The following is a 25,284-nucleotide window of genomic DNA, read 5'->3' as shown; positions in this document are numbered from 1 at the left end:
AGATTAGCTTGTCTCTGGAGTAACAGCCCGCTCAGCAAATCACTGACTAAGAGGGGACAGCACCACAGCCAGTGATTGGCTGTGCAGACTGTCACTCTCAAGACAAGCTCATCTGGGAAGTAGCAGTGATTACAGTCAATGGGGGACACAGGCAAGACCGCAGCAGGACACCAGCACGGGGCAAGGAGAGGTAAGCATATTTATCAGGACATTTATCAAGACTGGTTACATAGTTACATAGTTACATAGTTAATACGGTTGAAAAAAGACACATGTCCATCAAGTTCAATCAAGTTCACAATGCGCAGGCATTGTGCACAAATCTTCTTTGCCTGGTTTCTGTCTGTTTCCAGGCATATACCTTGATAAATGAAGAGTAAGAGGAGGCTACGTCTCCTCCCCATCTTGTCGTGTTCCCCCCTGCCTGCCCATCAGTAGAGTGGGGGGAAAAGAGATGAATCTGCCCCTTTTTTGTGGCGTATGCCAGGGAAGCACAATGATAAATCCCCCTCTAAATGCGTATGTTTTTTTATATTACAAAATATATTGGTGCTATGTTAATCATGTATAGCAATGATCTTATGAATCTGTTATCTTTAGGTGTAGCTGCCCCTTTAATAGACAACAAAGCGTCAGTGCTTCCTGCTGGAACAGGCTAGTAAAGTCATAAGAGACTCAGTTGTTCTGCAGCAGCCCAAGAGGAAACAAGGTAAATGCATTATCCTCTGTTATGGTGGTAGTCATACTCAGGCTGACTATTTGCAATCTATAAAGTGAGGATATCAGGATTGTTAAAAGGCTTGCTGACATACTGACATTTGGTGGATAACAGGGTTTCTATTACTTATATTGTTTTCCCTATTTTGTTCTCTTTGGGACCTGGCTGGGGGTTGGCCATGATAGGGAACAATAAGTTGTAAAATGTTATCCACAATATAAGGCTATGTTCACACTACGTAAGTCTCCGGACGTAGCGCGTTCTGTGAATAAGCGGCCGGAGACTTACGTAGTTTGCGTACAATGGAAAGTATATGATGTACAGGGGCACAGTTCACACTACGTAAGAACTTACGCCTGGATCGTACGCTGCGCCGTAAAAAATGAACCAGACCATTGTTTGAGGACGAAAATGCCGTAACTTAAGCCCGTAGCGTAACATGCGGTCCCGCACGTAGTGGTGATTTCTTCATTTTTTTTACTTTTCTTTGTCGATCCAAAAGGTTCTGTGGGGTGTCTGGGGCTCGGCGAAGATTTCCAAGTAAAAGACCGCTGTCAGATCTCTACGTAGGGCGCTCGGGAAGCGTAAGTAGACTACGGGTGTAAGTTCGCGGTCCGTATGTAGCCGGCCGCAACTTGCGTAAATTCCCGGCCGGAGTTTAACACGTATATGTCCGGCCCCGAAAATATGCGGCCGGACATATACGTAGTGTGAACATAGCCCCAATGTATATTTATACATATTACTATTGGTAACAGGTTCTCCTTCCCTGGAGTGATATCTGGCTATTCCCCTGTTTTGAGACTCACAACTGAGGCTCCACAGACCCCTTTTTTTTTGCATATTTAAATTTAAATCGGGCAATGTATCAATGAGTATTTTATTGGACTTTTTTTTCACTGATCTCCTTGAGCTCAGTGATTGTTGTGTTTTATATTACTATATAGCACACATCTATCAGGACAGAGATTTTGTCGTTTTCATAGATTATATTATAGTCTATGTATAAGTACTCCACAAGACTTGTGTACGTAACTGCAGTAAACGTGTACAGGATCTGTGTGAGGAACATCCTGGTGTTGTTATGTAGCTGAACCTGTTCAATGACATATTATTAGTATCTAATCTCATCATATGGGGGAGTACGTTTTTTTTTTCCCCATCAGATGTCTGCAGGGGATCTTATTGGTCATACCCGCTAGGATCAGGTGCTGATCCCTTATTCTGTGAAATGGGGGTAGGTGTCTATGGTGCTAGGACCCCTTTAAGTAATGGTCAGGAGAGATATATGAGATAGAGATATATGCCGTATTAAGGGACTACTCTAACACGAGGTAAAATAATTAAAGCAAATATACCATTGCCATCAATGAATAAATATTTTTATACCACCTAGTCGGTGCTGGTGTGCAGATTGTGATGGTGCCAGTCATTTTTCTGCTGCCTGATTTCTGCAATTGGCTTCACTTTTTATTTATAAAAATTAAGATGTTTGGTGCACTGGAGGCGGGACTTGATTCAGAAGGCGGGTGTCTTGCAGTGGGGGAGATTTCGGTGCACTGCAGTTGCTAGACAGAATATAGCAGCATGTTATAATCACACCTCATGTGGTTTCAACTGGTAGCAGAAAGTTATAAAGATTTGTAAATTAGTAAATTACGTCTTTTAAAATAAAATACAAAATTCTTCCTACTTATCAGCTGCTGTATGTCTTGAAGGAAGAGGTGTATTCTTTCCAGTCTGACACAGTGCTCTCTGCTGCCACCTCTGTCCATGACAAGAACTGCCCAAAGTAGGGGAGGTTTTCTATGAGGATTTGCTGCTGCTCTGAACAGTTATGGACAGAGGGAGAAAGAATACACCACTTCCTGCAGGACATACAGCAGCTCATAAGTACTGGAAGAATTTAGTTTTTCTTTAAATAGAAGTAATTTACAAATCTATATAACTTTCTGACACCAGTTGATTTACTAACATTTTTTTCTCCGGAGTACTCTTTTTTAGCTTGTGAATTTGAACCAGAATGTTGTATATAACGTAGATAACGAAACCCATGAACAATAAAAACGTAAAAAGCGTTTTTGATGGACTTTAATCCCACAGTATTGACATGATGAGCTGGGATAGTTTGCTGAAGATTTGGTAGGTACAGTATGTAAATTGCAGTAGAAATTATTTCAGTGTTTGCAGGCTGAAGACGCATCTATTATAGGATATGCAGTCTGCTTATACTTCCTGGTAGGGAACACCGGTTGGATCAGTAATAGGGATTAGTTTGCTTTTTAAAAAACTTGCACCTGGCCAGGGTACGACAGAAGCAGCAGGTGCTGATACTTGGCATGGGGCGGGATAACCAGTCAAATCTTTATATGAGTGGGGATTATAGAACCTGACTAAAAATGGAAGAATGGTTTTTCAGTTTTTTTTTAAAGATTCCAGACTACCCGCTGGCCACTGATTGGCAGCATTCTATCAATACACCTTAATGACAATGATTGTTGTGTTGGCAGTTTGGAGTGGGCAGCTCATGATAATTGCAGACTTCAGACTCGCTTCATAATCCATGTGAATTTAAAGAGATTGTCCATTAATAACTCACTTTCACCTATCCACAGGATAGAGGAAAAGTAGGAGGTTGCAGGGGGGTCCAACCTCTGTACCCCCCTCCCCCCGCGCGCTTTCCATATCAGACCTCGCTGGCTCTGTTATGAATAGAGCCACGGGTCCGGCACACGACCAATGGCTCTATTCATTCCTATGGAGCGACAGAAAGAGCAGAATACACCAGAAGAGTTCCATACTCAGCTCTTTCCGTCAGCTCCATAGGAATGAATAGCGCCATGGGCCATTTGCCGGACTCGCGGCTCTATTCATAACAGAGCTGGTGGGCCCCAATGTAGAGATCAGCGGTGGGGGGGGGGTTGTACAGAGGTCAGACCAGTGTGACCTCCTACTTTTCCCCTATTCTTTGGGGGGGGGGGGGGAGTGAATTTTTCATAGACAACCTCTTTAACTTCCCTGATCCCACGTCACTTGACGTTTAACTGTTACAATTACCCTTATGTCCTCACAAACAGCACATATAAGAAAATCTGCCAATTTTTGACCTTTTTATTTGTTTTAGCTAAAAATGGCACATATTACAGTGTTTAAAGGTAACCAATCAGCATACAACTAACTACAAACGTAATAAACCATGCTAATACAGCTACACACTTTGCAAGTATATGTGAGTTGCCCGAGTCCCTGCCTGCAAAGTCCTGTAAAAGGTTTACCTCCTGTGCTGTATGCCAATTCTGTTCAACTAGGCATCAGAGTGGTTCCTAAGGACAAAGTAGTCACAGACCTGGGGCTGTACAGGGCTGTAATCACACCTCTCTGGGCCTGATACACAGCCCTGTGCATTCTGTGTGATGCAAGGATAGAGAGCTGTTAATTCTGTCCAGAGAGTTGTAATTACAGCCCTGTACAGCCCCAGCAATGACTAGTTGAAAAGAATCTGCATACAGTGCAGGAGGTAATCAAAGTATTTTTGTGGGGCTTTGCATGTAGGGACTCAGCCAATTTACAGCTGGCGGACACAGGAGGATGCTGTCTGTGCCGGATCCTTCCCCAGGAGAGCGGCGCGTGTCTTCAGTCTCCTGCGGGCTGCGCGCGATGACGTCATTTCATCGCACACCGCCTGCAGGAGAAGACCGGCACAGAGGACCTGGGACAGAAGAGGACCTGGGCAGCGTGGGAACGGAGGTAAGGTGAGTGGGATGTTTATTTTTTTTATTTGGGGGTTAAATAGGCTACCAGGGACATGACTGATGGGGGTTAACTAGTCCACCAGGGACATGACTGATGGGGGTTAACTAGGCTACCAGGGACATGACTGATGGGGGTTAACTAGTCCACCAGGGACATGACTGATAGGGGTTAACTAGGCTACCAGGGACATGACTGATGGGGGTTAACTAGGCTACCAGGGACATGACTGATGGGGGTTAACTAGGCCACCAGGGACATGCCTGAAGGGGGTTAACTAGGCTACCAGGGACAAGACTGATGGGGGTTAACTAGGCTACCAGGGACATGCCTGATGGGGGTTAACTAGGCTACCAGGGACATGCCTGATGGGGGTTAACTAGGCTACCAGGGACAAGACTGATGGGGGTTAACTAGTCCACCAGGGATATGACTGATGGGGGTTAACTAGTCCACCAGGGATATGACTGATGGGGGTTAACTAGGCTACCAGGGACATGACTGATGGGGGTTAACTAGTCCACCAGGGACATGCCTGATGGGGGTTAACTAGGCTACCAGGGACAAGACTGATGTGGGTTAACTAGGCTACCAGGGACATGCCTGATGGGGGTTAACTATGCTACCAGGGACATGACTTGGGGGTTAACTAGACTACAAGGGGCATCACTGGGGGTTAACTACAATAGCAGGGGCATCACTGGGGGTTAACTACAATAGCAGGGGCACTAGGGGAACAATACTTTGCCTTGCCCTGGGTGCTGCAAACCCACACTACTAATTGCCGCGCACGGTATGCGGCCCTCAAATGATTTTATTAATGCCCGACCGGCCCTCGACATGGAAAAGGTTCCCCACCCCTGCCCTAAGGCTACATCCAACTTCTACAGCCACTGGTAACAAAAAGCAGAATGTCCGGATTTGAGCATGCTCGAGTCACACTCATCTCTAGTAATTACACAAATGTGGTGTCCCACCACGGGTGTTGCTATAGGTTACACCCTTTGTAAAAGTTTGTACTTATTGTCAGTCATTGGTGATGAAGGTAGTGATAAAGTTTCGCCACTAGATGTCGCTGTATTTGGTGTATGTACTCAGCTGCTAAACGGCTAAAGTGTGTAAAGGGTTATTGTTTATTTGTGTGTCACATGGATCTGTGAACCTATAGGAATCTTTTCTTCTTCTTTCCTATCACCTCTCTTCTTACTTCTTCTATTGCACTCTTCACCCACTCACACCGCAATTTAGATACTGTATACTGAAGAAGAAAGTCACATGGGAAGAGGAAGTGCGTGAGTCTTTTGAGCTGGACATTGTAGAGGAAGGCCGCAGGCTGGACAGCCCTCTACAGTGGTCCCTCTCGGGCCCAGGCCCTCTGCCAGGTCCCCCTGCTCTCAATAAAGTCAGTCTTAGTAAGGTCCCCGTATGGGTAGGGAGCAAGACAAGACACAGCTAACAGTTTCTCCTCAAGTTACTCTACACAACACTATGCAGTGTTAAAGCCCTTACAGGAGAGGACAAGTTAGAGACAACCTCAACCCATACCGTGGACTAGGAGAGTCACAGAGCAGGACATTATCCACAGACAGCAGTAAGTTAGGAACTGATCCGGATAGAGCAAAGTTGCTAAGAGCCTAGTAACTTTATCTCGCAGCGTGGTTGTCAGCAGGGAACCCTCAGCATTCCGCTCATCCCAGGTAACAAGGTCTGGGGCCTTGTGTCACCCTCATAGGACGGGTCACCCGACATTGGTGGGCCTTAGGTGGTGTAAAGACCTAAAGGTCAATACACAGGTAGCCCGGCAGGATGCAGTTCACAGGGAAACAAGGTACAACCGGCCTTCAAAACTAAAAGCAAGTGTGCCATCACACCTGTGTGCCCAACCGGCACTGACATCCCAAAATAACATCTTAAGGTCCGTCTGTATCTCGGCCAACCACCAACGGAGTGGCGTCACACCTCACCACCTAGCAAGTGACCGGCCGCTCCTTCGTCACAACACCACCGCACCGGGGGTTACCACACAAAAAACACTCATGGTTTAATATATCCTTTTCCCTAATCTTGGTACAGTGTTCCCTGTTGGGGGGCAGTATTGTATTAATGTTGGAGGTGTCTGGTTAAGGGCCTGTTAGCCTAAAGGGGTTACTCTCCTCTCAAATAACATAGTTATACTTTTAGGACCTGTCGAAATAAATATTTTTGCAAATACATTTATTTCGCAAACTTGTCTCCTCCTGTTATGCTCTAAAAGCAGTGGACTGGAGGATGCATACAGTATTCAGCTATATTGTACATGTATAGAGATAATTATCATGGGTGGGGGGATTTATCAAGGGGGGTAAAATATACACTGGTGTAAACTGCCCACAGCAACCAATCACAGCTCAGCTTTCAGCTCTTATTATTTATTATTATTTTACCCCCTTTGATAAATCTGGGCATAGTGTGTGTATATATATATGCTGTATAATGTATATAAAAATGTGAAATACATCTATATATACGCCAGCCATATTAATACTCTTATGGTCTGTACTTTATTAGGAGACCTGGTGTTTGCATTTTGGTGGATTTCGTCTAGGCAGTTAATATGGGGGGGTATTTTTTTATGGGTCTGTACTCATTTTATTGCGTAATGAAGGGGATATGTGTGTCCTATATAAATAGACAGGTCGTAAGGTAAATTTTGCACCTCATCGATTAGCTGTGGTCAATCAGGAATGTAACTTATTTAAGCTATGTTCACATGACGTACTAACAATGTCTGTTGTTTGGCACTTAAAAAAATGTCCATTGTTTTGAGAGTCAAATAACAGGTGTTGTTTAGCATGTTCCTGTGGCTGACATTGAAATGTCAACCATAGAAATAATTACTTTAGTTCGGCTGACCCTTTTGGGTGTGTCTTGAAATAAAAGGTCCATTGACTTTAATATATCAGAAATAATAGTGAGAAAAAACTTGGTGTGTATACACCGGTACCTTAGCTGTATTTTTTGCAGCGGCATGGAGTTTCCATGGGCTCATCGGTAGCTCCAAGCCTTGCTAATATTTTCATGCATAATTTTGAAGAACTATTTATAGTGAATAACTTGCCAGAGTCGTCCACGTGCATGCGCTATGTGGACGACGTCTGCTTGTTATGGACAGATAGTGAACAGAGGTTGACAGAGTTTGTTGATAATATTAATTCATGTCATCCATCTCTTAAGTTTTCGCTTGAGTATGATAAGGATGTCATTCACTTTCTAGACGTCGAGGTTAGACGTAAAAATAATGAATTTGAGACTACACTCTATTCTAAACCAACTGATAAAAATAACATGCTACATAGAACCAGTCAACATGCTCCTCATGTGTTTAAAAGTTTGCCTAAATCACAATATGTTAGAGCTAAGAGGATTTCTAGATCTATTGGTGAATATTATAAAAATGCCAGAAAATTAACGAAAAAATTCATAGAGAGGGGTTATAGGAAGCGTGACCTTGAGAAGACTTGTAGAGAGATAGGGCAGATGAATAGGAGTGCGAGAACAAAAGAAAAAGAATGAAAAAAAGGAAAATAAAATGATGTACAGTATGACCTATGACAGACATTCAAGACTAATCAGACAATCGGTGTTAAAACACTGGGGCTTACTGAGTAGTGATCCCAAGTATGGGTCACTATTCAGGGAGAAACCCGTTTTCGGCTATAATAATAATAATTTTTATTTATATAGCGCCAACAGATTCCGCAGCACTTTCCAATTCTGGAGGTACATACCAGGGCCGGGACAAAGAGTAGGCAGGGGTAGGCGATGGCCTAGGGCGCCAAACAGCAGGGGGCGCCACCAGGCCGAACCCGGAAGCAGCATACAGGAGCTGATTACATCAGCCCCCTGCCGGGAGAGACAGGTCTGTGGAGTCCTCAGCTGCTGCTGTACATAGGAGGGGGGAGGGGCGGCTCCCTGCCGGGACACTGCTCTGGCTGAGCTCCCACTTCCAGGAGGCGTCTGACCTGGTGCAGGACGGCAGCATGGGGGAATGTGCAGCATTACTCACATCCCCTGCTGCACATCCTCCAGGCTCTGGGAGCTGCTCAGCTGTCGGGCCAGGGAGGAGGAGGAGGTGAAGAATGGCAGCCTGCAGAGACCACACAGGGGGACCAGGAAGTGTCTGCCTGGGCCTCTCCTGTCAGCTGCTCATCTCTGCATCATCATCATCAGCAGCCAGACCCCTCCATGACAGTCCCAGGATGGTGAGGACAGAAAGTGCAAGCAACCTAGCTGAGAGGTAGCTGTTTTGTGTCTGTGTGTGTACATAAGAGTGTGAGTGTGTATACATAAGAGAGAGAGAGAGAGAGTGTGTGTATATACATAAGTGTGTGTGTGTGTGTGGTGGTGTCAGGGCCGATTCTAGCCTTTCTGCTGCCTGAGGCGAAAATTAAAATGGCGCCCCCCCCCAATAATTAGTGATCAACTGCACACATACATACATATATATATATATATATATATATATATATATATATATATATATATATATACTAGCAGCAATTATACCACACATATAGGTATATATTAGCTATAAATATACCACACACATAAAAATATACCTGCCGGCAGTGTATGTACTGCATAGTAGGTACCAGCAGTGCGTATACTGCATGCAAACACATGTACCAGCTGTGTGACCAGTTACCATCACTCCCCCTGTCTCTGTGCCTTAGGCCATGTGCACACTATGTATAACACCGGCCGTTCTGTGACCCAGCCGGATCACAGAGCGGCTGGTTTTACTGAAGATCATCAAGTCACCACAGTACCGGATGGATGATGTTCATTCCTTCTGAATTTGGGTGTGGGCGCACTCATGTGCGCCCACATCCGGATTCACCGCTGCGCACAATGGAGCGTACGGCCGGAGCCACACACTCCATTGCAAGAACTAACAGGTTCTCTGCAGCCGGTATTCAATGAATGAGATGGAGAGATAATGATGAACTATAAAGCATGGGATCCGCATAATCGCTGTACCCTCACCATGCTGTATAAGTCACCTCCCTTGATGCAGTCATCCTCCAGAGTGCCCAGTAGAGGATTACAGCATATGATCAGGGTAGGTGACCTATAAAGCATGGTGCCCCCTGGAATGGTGGATATCACCTAATACCCCCAAACAGCATCTTCGTTGGTGATACTGACCTCCTAATAGAAAATACCCATACCCTTCCCTCAGCAAAGACCCCCTAATACCAGTCACCCCCACAGTAAGCACCAAGAAACACTGCATACCCACCTCAGCATATATCTACTGTATAAAACCCACATGCACATTCACACACACACAAACACACACACACACTTATGCAATTCACACCATACCTTCTGTTTCTGATCTGTCTCCTGGCTACACAGGTCCTGGGAGGCTGTGGAGAGTCAGAACCTCAGAAGACAGAGCTCATGGTGCAGAGGAGGGGGGACAACACACACAGAGGAGGGGGGACAGGGCACTCAGAGGAGGGGGGCACAGGACAGGAAGCACACACAGAGGAGGGGGACAGGAAGCACACACAGAGGGGAGGGGGGCACAGGACAGGAAGCACACACAGAGGAGGGTGGACAGGAGACAGAGCTCTGCAGGGTCAGTTTCCTGGTCTTCTCACTGTTATGACCTCTGCAGGCTGCGGTGCTAAGTCCCCTCCTCCTCCTGCTTCCAGTCCCGACACTCAGGCAGCACACAGTGGAGGAAGCACCGGGATCACAGGGAAACTTTGTAGTATTGTGCATCCTCCACTGTTTGCTTTGCAGATAAGGCAGCCGGGACCCAGATAAGGCAGCAGGAGATAAGGTAACACTGTTGGGCGGCTGCTGTCATCTAGTTAAGTCAAAAATGACTTAAAGGGGTTGTCCGGCGAAAAAAATTATTCACAGAATAACACACATTACAAAGTTATACAACTTTGTAATGTATGTTATGTCTGTGAATGGCCCCCTTCCCCGTGTCCCACCACCCCCACCCGTGTACCCGGAAGTGTGGTGCGCTATACATTACCTGTCACGTGCCGACCACGGTCTCCGATCTTCAGTAGTGACGTCTTCTTCGGGAGGCCAGCGGATCTTCCCGAGTGCTGGCCGCCCTCTGCAGCGTCATCCGAAGCTCAGCCGCGATTGGCTGAGCATAACTGTGCTCAGCCAATCGCGGCTGAGCAGCTGATGACGTGGCCGCGTCATCAGCCGCTCAGCCGCGATTGGCTGAGCATAACTGTGCTCAGCCAATCGCGGCTGAGCGGCTGATGACGCGGCCACGTCATCAGCTGCTCAGCCGCGATTGGCTGAGCACAGTTATGCTCAGCCAATCGCGGCTGAGCTTCGGATGACGCTGCAGAGGGCGGCCGGCACTCGGGAAGATCCGCCGAACTTACGAAGAAGACGTCACTGCTGACGATCGGAGACCGTGGACGACACGACATGCGGTGAGTATAATGCACCACACTTCCGGGTCTAGCGTGGGTGGGGGGAAACACGGGGAAGGGGGCCATTCACAGACATAACATACATTACAAAGTTGTATAACTTTTTAATGTGTGTTATTCTGTGAATAATTTTTTTCGCCGGACAACCCCTTTAACTACAATGACAGAGCAGGATTGTGCCGCCCCCTCAGGGACCTCGGAAGCTGCCGCCTGAGGCAGAATTCTCACTCTGCCTCATGGTAGGAACGGGCCTGTGTGGTGTATACATAAGAGTGTGAGTGTGTGTATACATGTGAGTGTGGTGTGTATAGATAAGAGAGTGAGTGTGTGTGTGTGTGTATATATATATATACATAAGTGTGTGTGTGTGTGTGTGTGTACTGTACATAAATGTGTGTGCCTCTGTGTGTGTGTATGTATAAACTGTACATAAATGTGTGTGTATACATAAGTATGTGCCTGTGTGTGTGTGAGTGTGTATATATATATATATATATATATATATATATAAGCAGAAAAGTGTGTGTCTGTGTGTATATCCATAAATATATATAAATCAGAAGAATACCGCAGCACTCATGGGATAGAATTCAACACAACGTGTGTGTGTGTGTGTGTGTGTGTGTGTGTGTGTGTGTGTGTATATATATATACATAAGTGTGTGCCTGTGTGTGTACTGTACATAAATGTGTGTGCCTCTGTGTGTGTGTATGTATAAACTGTACATAAATGTGTGTGTATACATAAGTATGTGCCTGTGTGTGTGTGAGTGTATATATATATAGAAAAGTGTGTGTCTGTGTGTATATCCATAAGTATATATATATATATATATATATATATATATATACACAAAACTATATACAACTGGGGGCAGCACACAGGGGATATATATACAACTGGGGGCAGCACACAGGGGGTCTATCTACTACTGGAGGCAGCACACAGGGGTCTATATATAACTGGGGGCAGCACACGGGGTCTATATATAACTGGGGCAGCACACAGGCATCTATATACTACTGGAGGCAGCACACAGGAGTTTATATACTACTGGAGGCAGCACACAGGGGTCTATATGCTACTGGGGGCAGCACACAGGGGATCTATATGCTACTGGGGGCATCACACAGGGGTCTATATACTACTGGGGGCAGCACACAGGGGATATATTTATACAACTGGGAGAGCACACGGGATATGTATATACACAACTGGGGGAGCGCACAGGGGATATATATACAATTGGGGGAGCACACAGTGGATATATATATACACACACACAAAACTGGTGGAGCCCACAGGGGATATATAAACAACTGGGGGCAGCACACAGGGGATCTATATACTACTGGGGACAGCACACAGGGGTCTATAAAACATTGGGACTGCACAGAGGGACCTTACTAATATACTGGGGCACAGAGCATACCTAATTATTAAGTGGGGGCACAGGGACACCTTAAAACTATGGGGCCATATAGGGGTACAGGGGACCTAACTACTGTATGTGCTGGAGCCTAAAATGTTTCTCTGGCAGATTCTGGAGAGAGGATTCACAGCCAGGAGAAGACTTTAAGGTGGCCCAGGCTGGATGGAGAGAAAAAGAAAATGTCAAAGACTCTTATCAGAGAAGACGTCACTTGTGAGGAACTGGATGTAATTGCACTCTGTTATCTGGGTTGTAGTGATAGTGGCCATGGTGCGGCGGTATTACTCAATGGTATCATTAGTGATATCTTTTGGTTTTCTCCAGAGGCAATATGTAATCACTGTATGGTGGTAAGAATGTTATAAGATAACTACCGAATGTACTGGGGCTCGTAATACAGTGTGGGGGCACTTTCTGGGCTTTACACGGTCTGTGCCGTGCCAATTCTGATAACAGTGGCTTGCGGGGGGGGGGAAGCGGGGGGGGCCATTTGCCTTCTCTGCCTAGGGCACCAAAACTCCTTGTCCCGGCCCTGGTACATACATAGACAAAAAATCGACATTACAGAGATATATATAATTATCCATACATGAGGAGTGAGGTCCCTGCTCCTCATGTATGGATAATTATATGTATCTCTGTAATGTCGATTTTTTGTCTATGTATGTACCTCCAGAATTGTAAAGTGCTGCGGAATCTGTTGGCGCTATATAAATAAAAATTATTATTATTATTATTATAGCCGAAAACGGGTTTCTCCCTGAATAGTGACCCATACTTGGGATCACTACTCAGTAAGCCCCAGTGTTTTAACACCGATTGTCTGATTAGTCCTGAATGTCTGTCATAGGTCATACTGTACATCATTTTTATTTTCCTTTTTTTCATTCTTTTTCTTTTGTTCTCGCACTTCACTCCTATTCATCTGCCCTATCTCTCTACAAGTCTTCTCAAGGTCACGCTTCCTATAACCCCTCTCTATGAATTTTTTCGTTAATTTTCTATAGAAAAAATAAATCCTTGGCTAATAAACTAGTCAGGAGTGACATCAGAAAACGTAAAATGAGTAGACAGACATTCATGGCGGCAACAAGGAAGGGTACCTTTGCATGTATGAAGTGCCACATTGTAATAGTATAATTAAAGGTGGCGAGTTATCCCACCCTACAAAAGGCAAAAAATACTATATTAAGGGCTTCTATACATGCAATGATACCAATGTGATCTATTTACTCAAGTGCCCTTGTGGCATGGGGTATGTCGGTCAAACTAGCAGACAGATCAAGGTTCGTTTAAACGAACATAAATCGGCCATCAGAAGGTATAGTACAGTTAAGGACAAAAAGGAGGAAGGAAAGGGTGAGTTTGGCGAGACTACGGTCGCACGCCACTTCTGTGAACATAGGCACAATATTTGTGACTTAAGGTGGCAAGTTGTAGAACAGCTTGAGGTTGGTAACAGTAGCGAGGAGAACCGAAGACGGTTACTCCAACGTGAAGCATATTGGATTACCGAGCTTGAGACATTGAGTCCGAAAGGAATCAATGAAACATGTAGTTTCAGAGTATTTTTATAAATGTATAGTGGTTCTCCTTCAGAAAGGATCATGCGAGTAATATATGAATTGTTATATAAAATGTAATAGCGTTCTGTGATATAAAGAGTTAATGCTTTTTCTTATATATTGAACTCCCACCCGCTACGTCCTTGCGCATGAGGAAGGAGGAGCTTATCCTCCGAAACGTCCGCAGGACAACAGGTGGACGCTGGGTGAATGTAACAGCCTTGTGAGCGTTGTCTGTACCAGCACCCTGAATAAATGGATCTGTGATCAGAGTTCGGGGATTTCTTTTCCAGATATATGTAGGACAGCTGTACGAAGGTGCTAAGGTACCGGTGTATACACACCAAGTTTTTTCTCACTATTATTTCTGATATGTTGGATTGAGCGGGACGGAGTGGAGGTCCCGAAGTGAGAATCCGTTGGATATATACAGTGCGGTTTTGCTGTTTTCTGTACCATTGACTTTAATACAAAGGACGGTTGAAAAAAAACGTACAACGTGCCAACAAGTTAAAATAACGGCCGTTGTGCACAAAACATGGTTCCGAAAAAAATTGACATGAACATTATTTGTACAGCTGCCTGCGACCAACGTCTGTTTGCTACATTGTGTGTATGATCGGCTGTTTTTTTGCATTAACATCTATGGAAATTATCACAGAAAAGAATGGCTGTTTTTTTTGTTATTGAAAAGAACAGTCGTTGTTTTCCAAAAAAGTACCCAAAAAGTGGTGGAAACATAGCCTTTTATAGCCTTGTATTGAACTTCTGTGTGTTAACTTGACCCTCACATTTTTAAGCTATTTTTCACTATAAATAATAAAATAATTCCGTGAAATACAAGTATTAGATATGCAATCCACAGTGATAGTTTGCATAGCTGAGTGCTGAGACAATCTGCCATGGATCAAGTTTCCACATGAAGTTAAAACTGCATCAGTGTGGTCTTAAAGGAATACTCTGGGCAAAACCAGCACTGTGTCATGTCTTAAGAAGCTGGTGCATAGCATAATGATTCTCCTTAGTGTTCCTGTACATGATAACCAAGCAGGCCTGTGTGATTACCAGCAGCCGAATGACTGCGGCTGCAGTGGTAGCTTTACATGGGGGAAAATTAAGTTTTACTCTGCCATGTAAGGACGGGAGAGGCATGGCAACTAGTCATCTAGATGGGGAGCCACTTACCAGTTGCTGCCCCTCTCTCGTCCTGGAGTGGTGGAATAAGGGTGCCTTCAAACACACTTTTTGTCTGCTGTTTTTCAGGTTCCCCTCCCCCCCCACCACACACACACACACACACACACACAAAAAAACGCTGATGTGGTGTAAAGTATTTTTTTATGCTTTTTTCGAAACTTCTAGCATTTTTTCTAGCGTTTTTGACTTTTATGTGTGAATTATCTTGTTTATGGTTTAGGCGTTTTTTTTGTGCTGAACTTTTCTTCCTTTGAGGTCCATTGAGGTCTATGGGTGAAAGAAACTCCACAGTTTGCAAAAAACCCACACACCCTCTGCATGCTGCGTTTTGACAAAACTGCCACAGAGGCTCAAAAACACCAGAGAGGAGAGTAAAACGCCACACCAAAAAAACACTGTGTGTAAGGCATATCATAAACTTCCATTGACCTCCAGCTAACATCTGGACGCTAGCGTTTTTGCAAGAAAAAGAAAACCCACCATGGTGTTTATATTGGCATTATTCCAGGATTTTAAGGCATTGTGAAACCAGGCTAAAACTACTATTTTCTAGCTGTAAAACTACCGCCGCAGACGCAGCTGGTAGCTTTGGGGAGCTGCACAGCCGAGCTATACTGTGCTGCAGGGAACCATATCAGCACAATTGTGCTGATTGATTCCCTTTTATAGAGCTTTGTTTTAAAACAACAGCCATTATTTGCCATTAAATGACAGCCATCAACTCAATTTCTACAGTGTGGGAACATAGACTTTCTGTGTTTTCAATCCACTTCCGGTTTTGGTTGCAAAATACTGACCAAAATACTAAGCAAAAAACTGAGTGGGAACATAACCTTATAGACTTTTACCTAGGGATGCCTTCTTTGATATTGCTGTGGGAGAAAATATTTTATTTTTTTAGTAAATTTTTGTTTACATGTTTGCTCATGCATGTACATTAATTCCATCACATAATTTGTCCACGTTTTACTTTGCATATTCAAATATTATTGCTGTAGGTGAAATAAAGATCTATGCAAGCAATAAGGTGGTCCTCATCAGAAAACCAAAAAGAGTAGTGACAAAACACGGCAATTACTGAGCTCAAGGAGATCGAGAGTCTCCATTCATGCCACCCAAAATTTAAATATGTTAAAAAGGAGTCCGTGGAGCCTCGGATGAGAGTCTTAAAACACGGGAATAGCCAGATATCCCTAGCCTGTTGCCATGGTGTGCCACCATAATGGGGAGAGCACCACACCACCCTGATAGGTAGCCCCTTAAGTCCCATTTGGTTGCGTATACTGGAACATAAAAAGAAAAACAACAGGGTGGCCCCTTTTATGTCAAAGTCTAACTCAAGGTCCGAGTATTGCGACATGACAAGGGCTTGCCATAGCAGGCATCCATCCACAGACAGCTGTTTCGGGGTATTTGCCCCTCGTCAGTGTGGAGCAGGATTCTGGCTAGTTGGGGCAATGACAAATAAACCAACAAAATACAGCAATCACTGAGCTCAAGGAGTGAAAAGATTCAGTGAAAAAATTCTAATGAAGTAGTCAATCAAGAGTCTCCACTGATGCCCCCAAAATTTAAATATGCAAATAAGGAGTATGTGGAGCCTTACTGATCGGCACCCAAAAGTGGTCGTCCTCATCAGAAACCCAAAAGGAGTAGTGCACACACTTTTGCCTTTAAATAGCAGGACCCCTATTGTTTGTGGCATTTAAGACAGTTAAAGGGGTATTCTAGGGAAAATTCACTTTTCCCATATCCACAGAATAGGGGATAAGTTGGAGATTGCGAGATTGCGGGGGGGGGGGGGGGGGGTTTGACCCCCGAACCCCCTGGCGATCTCTGTATTTGACTCCAGCCAGCTCTATTATAAATAGAGCCCAGGGGTCTGGCACATGACCCGCAGCTCTATTCATTCCTATGGAGTGTCGGAAAGAGCCAATTGCGCCGCAAGAGCACTGTACTTGGCTTTTTCCGACACTCCATAGGAATAAATAGACCCGTGGGGTCACGTGCTGTACCCAAGGCTCTATACATACAAGAGGCAGCCAGGGTCCAATACAAAGATCCCCCTGGCGATCAGGGGTTGGACCTCCTGCGATCTCCTACTTTGTCTTTTTCCCTCTTACTTTTAGAATTCTCCCCTGAATACCTCTTTAAATGACTGAAATCTGTGCAAAAACTTTGCACATGGAATGTAGCCACACATTGTATAAGAAGCAGGTCTTCCATTATTGATCATCTCCAGTAAATGTGTGAGAAACAGCATTTCCAGTATTACGTAACATTTTTTTTTTTCCCTTCAACTATCCATTCCATTTTTCAGCAGAACAAAACTGCCTGATTATAGTGAAGGGAAACGAAACTGATCCCATTATTTAGTATACAACGCTCCTCCTTCCCCTCCCATCATATAACATTTCACTGTTCTCTCCCCTCACACAGATACTCCTCACCGATCTCACTGGGAAGACTTCTACATCTTCATTTCTAGAATCATGGAAAATATTAATTATGGACGGGAACTGAATTGTCCCCCTTCATATGAATCTCGATCCTATGAACGCCTTAAGGAAGAAGTGGAGTTCCCGAATTCTTCTGGCCAGACTATCCAATCCACTGTGGTGACCATCGTGCCTGATAGTCCCCCTATTCGGGATCACATCATTTGGTCACTTTTCAACACCGTATACATGAACTTTTGCTGCTTGGGACTTCTTGCCTTTGTTTTCTCCGTCAAGGTAAGGCTTTCCTATTGATCTGTAGTGAAATTGTTGCCGTTTCATTGTCTTTTCCTCATCTCTTTTTTTGTTCAATTAGAAATGGATTTCTGTATTTTCCTATCTCTTCATCCAGATATAGTGCATTGTATGGCCGTATACTGTCTCCCTCACTTTTACTACAACAGTCTTTCAAAGCTCTTTTCCGATTCCGGAAACTTTCATAGATTCTAATCTGATCTCTGTAAATCTGATTATACGTCGTGTGGTTACAACCAGGAGTTTCTTCGCCTTTGTCATAAAAGGACACAATAGGGACAGTACTAAGTGTAGGAAATCCTGGCAGCTATGCTATGCTTTGCTATGCTTGTCTGCGGTTGCTGTAATAATTTCCAGATGTCTTTTTATTTATTTTTTTATTTAAACTTTCAGAGGGGCCAACTATGGGGACTCAAAGTTCAAGTATGGGGTTAACAAACAGATTAGCCTGAAATTGCTATGCTTAGATAGGAGGGGTGAGGCAGAGCGACTTGTTAAACTTGTTTTCCTTGACAACTGTTGTGTCTTTGCTGTATTCTAAACATGATATATGCAGAGAAAGTATCATAACTCTATTTGCCTTTCAGAATTTTCCTACAGTACAACCCAAATATGATAGATACCCTGTAATGTGTGAAAACACTGATAACGCAGCACAATAGCACAATGGCTTGTACAGAAACCAACATACTATGCCATGCTGCTTCTTGTCTCTGCAAGTCAAAGCCTGTACAAGTCAATGTTTAGCTAAAAGAAAATATCACATCAGGAACATTTCGTCCTCTTTGGAGGTTGACCCTTTCTCTTTGTCCGTGACTTGCACAGAGCCCCCCCTCCCCTTCTCCCCATACGGTTGCTTTCACTGGTTGTCTGGAAACGTCTGTAGCACTGACAAGGAGATTAAATTCTCCGAGAAGGGAGGCGGAGGAGGGGTAAAAGTCTGCAGAGACTCATAAAATTCCATGAACAGGAAACCATCAGCGATCTATACGAGAGCTAAGACAGTGGGCTGACCTTGATTATATATATATATATATATATATATATATTATATAAAATTCTATTTTTTTTGGTCGAAAAACAACCAGCTTGAGATTTCATCTATTTGTTTTTTCTAATTATTTACTTAGTTTTTTTATTCCCCCCCACAGTCAAGAGACAGAAAACTTCATGGAGATAAGCACGGAGCTCTGAGCTACGCCTCCACCGCCCGCTCTCTAAACATCGCCTCCACCGTACTGTCCATCCTGTTTATTGTCATCGGAATTATCATTTTCATTGTACAGATGGTAAATCTCGCTCAAAGTATCCAACAACAGCAGCAGTACAACCACGTGGATTTAAACGGAAGATACGGAAAGTGATGGAACGTGTTTCCGAAATCTTTGTCTTTAACTTTTTCTTACTCTTACTGTAACTAGATCCAAAGACAAACGTGTGCTAACACATTTAGTGCCTTCTAGCCTTCATTAATTTCTTTTTACTGGGTTGTAGGTTTTCTGTCTTCAATTTCAAGTTTAGAAATGTAGTAGCAGTGCTGTATATCACAATAAGGGAACATTATACTGTAGATAAAAGTTACTGTACATGTTGGTGCAAACTATAAGCATTAAGCCAAAGATAGCTTCCACCATAGTTTCTTTCATAAACATTTAAAAAAATTTATGAACTGATATTTCCAAATCAGCTGGTTCCAGAAAGTATTACAGATTTGTAAATTACTTCTGTTGAAAAAACACAAGTTTTCCAGTACTTATCAGCTGCTGTATGCCTTTCAGGAGGTGGTATTTTCTAGTGCTCTCTGCTGCCACCTCTGTCCATGTCAGGAACTGTCCAGAGCAGAAGAGGATTGCTATGGGGAATTCATACTGCTCTGTAACAGAACAGATAGTCCATATGGTTTTATAAAAGGAACAGAGGCAGAGCTAAAACACCACCTGTGTGACCACTTATTTTTTTAAGACCTGCCAAAGGACGTTGCCTCCTATAAATAAATTTGGGACAAGGGCTAGTGGCAAGGGAATAACTTTAGAAAGAGACATTACAAATTAGCTATGATTATATTAAGGGGAAACACCTTTAAATGTGTTCCTGTATTTAGATCTTTGCCATTACAGAGTAAATTATGAGGCACGGTATTTGCTATGAAATAACATTGTTACTTGTATACGAAAATCAACCAAAGTTTCCAATTTACACACAAAGTTCTCTATTTTTTAAAAAAATTATTTGTAATAAAAGCACTTTTTCGGGAAGGGAGACCTTATATAAAGTATATACTACATCAAGGAGCACAACATATATGGGATATTGGCACGTTCATATATTGGAATATACAAATGTGTAGTAGACAAACTGATCTGTATGTAATACCACATAGTCATTCACAAGCGTCTGGATATGAAGAACGAACACTGCTGGACTGCTAATATTTGCTTGTATGTTGTTTGCTTTGAAACTTTTTTTTTCCTGTAACTGATGATCACTTGTTGAACTGGTGTGTTCAAAAAATTTAAGTTTATGTTGGAAACTGATAAAATGATGTGCACTGTTTGCCAAATAAAAAAAAAAATAACTTTGTGGTTTGTATGTTCTTCCTAAAAGATATTCCATCATTCTTACAAGATATGGGGAAAAAACAGGACAATACATTCTGACATGTCGCAAATTTCCCTTGACTAGGAGGGTCAGCCAGGATTAGAGAAACATAGCTGATTTCTTTTAGAAAAAGCGCCACTTGAACTGTAATACCACAGACTAAGGACAAGTAAGACTGGAGAAAAAGAACAGCTGTGTTTCTAATTCTGGATAACTGGTTAAAACATCTATAAAAATTATAAAAATTGTCACACTTTACATGTTCTAATGCTTGGCTGGATTAATGCATTGGACTGAGAAAACTGGAAGTGACTGAATTCTAAATTCTGATTTCTTAAAGCAATAGTCTTCAATCTGTGGCATACTAGAAATTATGTTTTGACAAAGATCAGCTTCTTCTGCCTATGGTGGTAGTAGTGGTACAGTGTGGGCAGGTTTGTGTAGTCAATACAGAACTGTCCTACACTTTGTGAATGGTACAGTGACAACCCATACTACTTGTATAACATCAATGTTCCAGTTCATCTATATGGACATTAATGCTCCAGCTCATCGAGGTCTCATCATAGGGATCAGCTGCTGGAGTCTGGGGGACCTCAAATGAAGTTAAGATTGCCAATCTGCCAATGTCTTAAGAAATCTCTGGTGGTTGCCCTGGCAGCATTGGCGTAGCTACCATCAAGGCAGGGAAGGCGACTGCTATGGGGCCCCTGCAGGAAGGGGGCCCGAGGAAGCCTGCCCTGCCTTCATGGTAGGTACTGACACTGACATCCGACCACTGTACCCCCAGGGGTCCAGAGAGGAAGAGGGACCCGCCACTGCACTGTTCAGCCCCCTCACTGTAGTGCCGGGTGAGCGGGCTGAACAGAGGAGGTCCTGCCAGGTCCTGCACGGCACAGGAGAGGGATGAAGAACCTTATGGTCACATGACCCAAAGGTCCTTAATACTTCTATGTGAAGATCAGCCCGGACTACAGGAGGAGGAGGGGGAAGCCTGGGAGCTGTAAGTGCTGTGTATGTGTGTCAGTGAGTGTAGATATGTATCTGTGGGTATATGTATATGTCAGTGTGTGTACATATGTATCTGTGTATATATGTATATGTCAGTATGTGTATGTTTCTGTGGCTATATGTGTGTGTATGTCAGCAATGTCTGTAGCACTGGTGTATATGTGTGTGTTTGTGTATGTCAGTTGTGTCTCAAGTGATTGACAGGTTTGCTCCCAAAGATGTTCTGCAGCAGCTTCTATTAACCCTTAGAGGACCCTGCCAATTAAAATTTTTGCTTTTTCGTTTTTCCCTCCTTGTGCTTAAAAGGCCATAGCACTTGCATTTTTTCACCTAGAAACCCAGATGAGCCATTATTTTTTTGCGCCACTAATTGTACTTTGCAATGACAGGCTGAATTTTTTCATAAAGTATACTACGAAACCAGAAAAAAATGTGGTGAAATTGAAAAAAAAAAAGCATAATAATAATAATAATAATTTTTATTTATATAGCGCCAACAGATTCCGCAGCACTTTACAATTCTGGGGTACATACATAGACAAAAAATAGACATTACAGAGATATACATATAATTATCCATACATGAGGAGTGAGGTCCCTGCTCGCATAAGCATTTATTTTATTTGGGGGGTATTCGTTTTTACGCCGTTCGCCCTGGGGTAAAACTGACTTGTTATATATGTTCCTCAAGTCGTTACGATTACAATGATATATAACATGTATAACTTTCATTGTATCTGATGGCCTGTAAAAAATTCAAACCATTGTTAACAAATATATGTTCCTAAAAATCGCTCCATTCCCATGCTTATAGCGCTTTTATCCTTTAGTCTATGGGGCTGTGTGAGGTGTCATTTTTTGCGCCATGAAGTGTTCTTTCTGTCGGTACCTCAATTGCGCATATGCAACTTTTTGATCGCTTTTTATTACAATTTTTGGGGATTTGATGCAACCAAAAATTCGCAATTTTGCACTTTGGGATTTTTTTGCGCTTACGCCATTTACCGTGCGAGATCAGGAATGTGATTAATTAATAGTTCGGGTGATTACGCACGCGGCGATACCAAACATGTTTATTTATTTATTTGTTTATTTTTATTTATAACATGGGAAAAGGGGGGGTGATTCTGACTTTATTAGGGGAGGGGGCTTTTTACTAATAACCTCACTTTTATTTTAACTTTTACACTTATACTAGAAGCCCCCCTGGGGGACTTCTAGTATAAGTGCACTGATCTCTCATTCAGATCTGTGCTGCATATATATGCTGCCCAGATCGATGAGATAGGCACATCGATTGCTTCCGGCTTCCGGCTCCCGAGTGCCGAGCCGGGATCAGCGCCATTACATCGCTGACCCCGGAGGGGGTAAGATGTGTAGATCGCTCCTCCGGGACAACGTCCCGGAAGGGCGATCCTCCCCACTAGACACCAGGGAATGGCTGCATTCAGTAATCGAATGCAGCTGTCAACTTTGAACATCCGATTACTGTATTAGCGGGCACGGCGATCAGACTGTTCCCGCTAATACCCGCGGTCCCGGCTACGAGCGGCACCCGGGACCGCGGCGGTTCTGGGTGCGGCCCCGCTCTGAACGTGGTGAGGTGGCCCTGGACGTACGGGTACGTCCAGGGTCGCCTAAGGGTTAATGCTGGGCTGTAATAAAAGAACCCACCACTAATATCTGCTGCATTTTCTTTTATTTCTGGTTGAGTATTTCTTATTACACTGAGATGATTTTCCTGTGTACAGTCTATTCATGGTGTATACATCAGCACTAGTGTAATCACATTACAGCGTATATGTGTGTATGTCAGTGGCGTATCTGTATACATGTTAATGGTGCCTCTGTGTGTGTATATGTGCGTCATTGTCTGTGTTTCGCAGTGGGGAGGGGGGTTAGGAGGATTCCTAGGTACGCCCCTGCCTGGCAGCAAGATATTAAGTCCTCCATGGTGTAAATGTGCTGAACTGTAGCTAATATGTGTCCCAACGTGGGGACAGAGGTAGTTTTCCTGACCTAGCAATAGCAGTGCAAGTGGCTATAAGTATGTGGAAAACTATAGTCAAATAGGATATTAGCAAGTCCTCAAAGCACAGAAATAGTAGGGCAACCTCTGGACCCCGTGGAATAGGATACCTACGTATACATATCCTCTCCTCCACCTATTTCCATACACCTTTTACAATCGCATCACATGCCACCACACATGCATCAAAGAGCCCGTGTGGTTCCCACACCTCCAACAGAGCAAAGATGCATTTGCAAAAAATGTTAGAGATACTGTAGGGCAGTTTCGACCCGACTGTTCGGCATTTGATTAGCGGGGGCTGCTGAACTTGGATACAGCTCTAAGGTTGTCTGGAAAACATGGATACAGCCAATGACTATATCCATGTTTTCCACATAGCCTTAGGGCTTTATCCAAGTTCAGCAGCCACCGCTAATCAAATACCGATCGTTCGGGTTCGGATGGACTCGAACCCGAACCCGGTTCGCTCATCTCTATCTAGGATGCTTCCACACTTTCTGACACTCTAGAAGGCAATGTGAATACACTTTTCCATTGTTTAGGGGAATTTCTGGTTGCTAAATCCTGCTTCCATTTAGTTTAAAAAGGAGAGAGGGTAGGTACAATCTGCTTCAAGAATACTTGCATATGCTACTGATATTCCCTTCTCCCCTTGCGATTGTGAAAAGATTGTTTTTGCAGTTACAGGAGCATCCCACTTCAACTCAAGGGAGGCCAGGAGATGTCTAATTTGAAAATACAGTACTTAAAAAATTCCCTGTGAAATATATGAAATGTATTAACAATAAACTGAAATCTCAATACTTTCCCCCATCCCTAATATCACTTAGGGTCATTACCCCAGCTCTAATCCAGAAGGAGAGGTCCGCAATCAGAAGTAGAATTTGTATCGCCTGTAGGGGAAGATGTTTGAGGCGTAATGGGCATAGTGTTTTCATAGGAAAGTGTAGGGATCACACCTTCAATCCAGCAGTTATCGTGAGTGGAAGAGAGGGGAGAACTCTCGGAGATAGCCCCACTGCCCACATATGATTCCATAGGAATGACACACCCACCATCTGGGCTTCCATGGTCACCCATTTCGCTGATAAGCAGTGCTGCCACCGCCACCTCATTAACCTGATCTACAAGTGTTGCTCTAAAATACAAAAGTAAGCATGGCCTTGCTAAGCTAAGCTATAGAATTTTAGCTGCTACCCTAGGCCTTTGATTTTGCCAAATAAATGTCATGATGGTGGACTGGAGTTTATGGATAATTGGGATTGGGGTGAGTACTGTGACAGGGTTGCCTTCATATCTGAGGGAACATGTAAATCTAAAATGATAAATTTCATGACATTTAGTTTGTAATAACTAGCTTTATTAAACTTGGAAATATTAGCTGTAACTAAAGGCAACAAAACTGTAGGATTTGTAACAGATATAATGACATAATCGGCGTATAAACCAATCTGCTGCTTATCTTGGTCAGTCTTCACCCCATTTAGCATCTTAGAGAGGTTTATCTGTTGTGCGAAAGGCTCCATCTTTAATGCAAATATCAAGGGTGAAAGTGGACACCCCTGACGGGTACCATTAGCGATAGCGAGCTGCTTTAACATTGTTCCAGCATTGCTGAAGGTTTGAATAGACGGCCATGATTGCTGTTACCATTCCAGGGTAAACTTATTTTAGATATCCCAAATGCACATGGTTGAACGCCTTCTCATCAAGAGAAATCAGCAGAGAAGGCACTCAACCCGCATGTGCTTCATGGATAATTTTCAAAA

At 43.6% G+C, this 25,284-nt stretch overlaps 1 protein-coding gene across 1 annotated transcript; it reads left to right on the top strand.

Annotated features, from left to right (window-relative positions):
* Positions 1-686: 686 nt before the first annotated feature.
* On the top strand, positions 687-20,454 carry LOC138788109 (interferon-induced transmembrane protein 1-like). Its single transcript, XM_069965640.1, has 3 exons — positions 687-709; positions 17,561-17,856; positions 19,026-20,454. The coding sequence occupies exons 2-3, from the start codon at positions 17,614-17,616 to the stop codon at positions 19,236-19,238; spliced, it is 456 nt and encodes a 151-aa protein (XP_069821741.1). The 5' UTR covers positions 687-709; positions 17,561-17,613; the 3' UTR covers positions 19,239-20,454.
* The last annotated feature ends 4,830 nt before the right edge of the window (positions 20,455-25,284 follow it).

The sequence above is a fragment of the Dendropsophus ebraccatus genome, chromosome 4 (assembly GCF_027789765.1).
Source record: "Dendropsophus ebraccatus isolate aDenEbr1 chromosome 4, aDenEbr1.pat, whole genome shotgun sequence".
Taxonomy (NCBI): Eukaryota; Metazoa; Chordata; class Amphibia; order Anura; family Hylidae; genus Dendropsophus; species Dendropsophus ebraccatus.
Note: the sequence above shows the minus strand (reverse complement) of the source record. Positions and strands in the feature narration are given on the sequence as shown.

Bases quoted from the DNA above. Each gene is read 5' to 3' on its own strand.
- LOC138788109 (XM_069965640.1), top strand. From the start codon at position 17,614: ATGGAAAATATTAATTATGGACGGGAACTGAATTGTCCCCCTTCATAT. The intron at 17,857-19,025 runs GTAAGGCTTTCC...TCCCCCCCACAG, and splicing joins CCTTTGTTTTCTCCGTCAAG to TCAAGAGACAGAAAACTTCA.